Consider the following 2,409-nt stretch of genomic DNA (forward strand, 5'->3'; position numbering starts at 1 on the left):
TCCCCCGCACGTTTATTCGTTACCTTAGAGTAGGCCTACTCACTTCGAAAAAGCAACATAGGCTATTCGTCAATAAAAGCCATTTAGGCAACAATAATTCAGCTGACATTCCATATGCCTGAAAAACAGATGCGAACTTCGGGTGCGAATTTCGAGTGCGAACTATTTTTTTCGCACCAACCTTTTTGTCATTGTGTAAATCCATATACCGAAATTTCGCATGGCCGAGTCCGAAATTCGCATGCGAAGATTTTGTTTCTCACAAGGGAGCGAAACTTTTTTCTTCAGTACCCGAATTCTTCGTGAAGTGGGCGGGGCTCATTTCCCACCAAACCTACTTCCTAGGAACGAAGCAGCATGGAAGCATTCGGGAAAACGTCGAAATATTGATTTCTTGGTTCCAGAGGGAAGTGTTAAAACTAAGACTGAAAAGAGGTGTTTATTTTCAAGGTGGCCGCCATTTCCATGGCAACCACATACTTTTTTTTAAGTTTGTGGGAAACTTTCAGGAGTCTATGTAATCTAACTATGCTATCATTTATCGTTTAGATCATGTAATAATAAAAATAGCATTTCACCTACCCCCCTCCTTAAATGCACTCAAGAATATAACTTCTAACATACACATTAATTATAACTTAAGATTGCTGTCTGTGCCGCACTGAACCGGTGCCATGATTTCAGTTAGAAATGACGGCTATGAATTTCGGGTATATGGAATGAGGGCTCTTTTTTCATCGCACCCGAATTTCGTACGCGAAATTCGCACCCGAAGTTTGCATCGGTTTTTCGATATTTTTTATATGGAATGCCAGCTTTTATAATGTTTATTAAGTCATCTCCTGATCAATGTGTCAATGTCAATATAATATAAAGACCCTTTGACAGCTGACCATACAACAGAATATAAAAATTTTAATACAACATTCTCAGAAATTAAATAGAATCTAGATTAGGTCTAGATCTAGATCTAAAGATCACAGTAACAGGACAGTGGCTTGGTAGTAAAATAATGTGCCAAGTCATGCTCGCATGCTTTTGTGTACGAGATGTCTAGACCTCTAGAATCTAGACAAGTAGCAGGAACAAATTTTAATGGGCTTACCTGGTCACACGCGTCCATTAAAAGTAACGGTTACAGATCTAGATCTAAATAACTTGTGTAAGTAAAGGGTAACTTTACCGATTAGAGCTCTAACTCCTGACTGAGTTATATAGCCAAACAAAGATTCATTGTTATTGATTCTAGAGACAGCAGCAGTGCGACAGGTCGCCAAATAGTCTACCAAAAAGCACAAACTACAAATTACAACAGGAACAATATGTCGTTACCTTTTAGATGTGGAAATTCTTCCGCCCTTCTTGCATCAATAGCAAAATTGTACATGCTTTGTCCCGACATCGCTGGATTTCTGAACCACAATACCAGTCACTCAATGCCCAATGTTTTTGGATCCATTTTGCACAGGTTCACGCTGTCACATGACCTCAATGACCTTTGAACTGTGAACTACAACCTCAGTACTCAAGGCTGCTACTAAAAACAAAACGGAATTGTTCGTACTTGAAACCATTGGTATTTTGAGTGTGACCAAAAAGTATTATACATGTAATTATATTTCAAGCCAAATATTTAATTAATTAATTAATCAAACTCATCAAAACTAACAATACCACTGTAAGATTGAATGTACAGATAGCTCTTTTTGGCATAATGTAGGCGGAGTAATCTTTTTCTAAACCCCAGCAGACCACACAGGGCAGACAAGACGGGGCGAACGAGTGGCGAAGAGAGAGAGAGAGAGAGAGAGAGAGAGAGAGAGAGAGAGAGAGAGAGAGAGGGGGGGGAGGGAGAGAAAGAGATGGGGGGGATAAGAGAGAGTGGGAGAGTGGAGAGAGAGAGAAACTAGAGAGTGGTGGCTTCGACTCCGTTCTATCTTCGTGTATTCTACGGACTAGACACATCTGAGGAGCATAGCCTAACGTTATTGAATTCGCTACCCGATCGTGTATAGTGTACACACCTTGATTTTTTCCTTTACCCCGTGTGCTTGCTTTACTATTACATAATTGTTAGATTTTTCCTCCATCCAGACCCTTTTTGCTTGCAACCAAAGGTATGTCTGCGTATGATTCCTTCCATTGATTTGTACACTTTAGTTTAGTTATAAAGGTTAACGGTTAACTATTGTGTTCGCTAAACAAGCTGCTACACCCGCCTCCTTTACCCTTACCCCTTACCCCAACTTCTAGACTTCTAGACCCATTCACTACTTACTTTTACAGGCACCCACCCTTTTTTCCCCTTTTCACCCACACAGCTTGAAATCTCTCATTTTTCGCTATTAATGATTTTTCAGTTAAGTGTTACCATGTATAAGTGCTGTAGCCTACGTTTTCGCCACACCA

At 40.1% G+C, this 2,409-nt stretch overlaps 1 protein-coding gene across 1 annotated transcript in view; it reads right to left on the reverse strand.

Moving 5' to 3' along the window:
• Nucleotides 1-1,423, reverse strand: part of LOC101858341 (molybdenum cofactor sulfurase) — a gene marked incomplete at its 3' end in the record, with an annotated part of 28,797 nt that extends 27,374 nt beyond the window's left edge. The window contains 1 exon segment of the mRNA XM_013082283.1: nt 1,333-1,423. Within this exon segment, the coding sequence (XP_012937737.1) occupies nt 1,333-1,402 (70 nt within the window).
• Nucleotides 1,424-2,409: the final 986 nt, after the last annotated feature.

The sequence above is a fragment of the Aplysia californica genome, unplaced genomic scaffold (genome assembly GCF_000002075.1).
Source record: "Aplysia californica isolate F4 #8 unplaced genomic scaffold, AplCal3.0 scaffold00167, whole genome shotgun sequence".
Lineage (NCBI taxonomy): Eukaryota > Metazoa > Mollusca > Gastropoda > Aplysiida > Aplysiidae > Aplysia > Aplysia californica.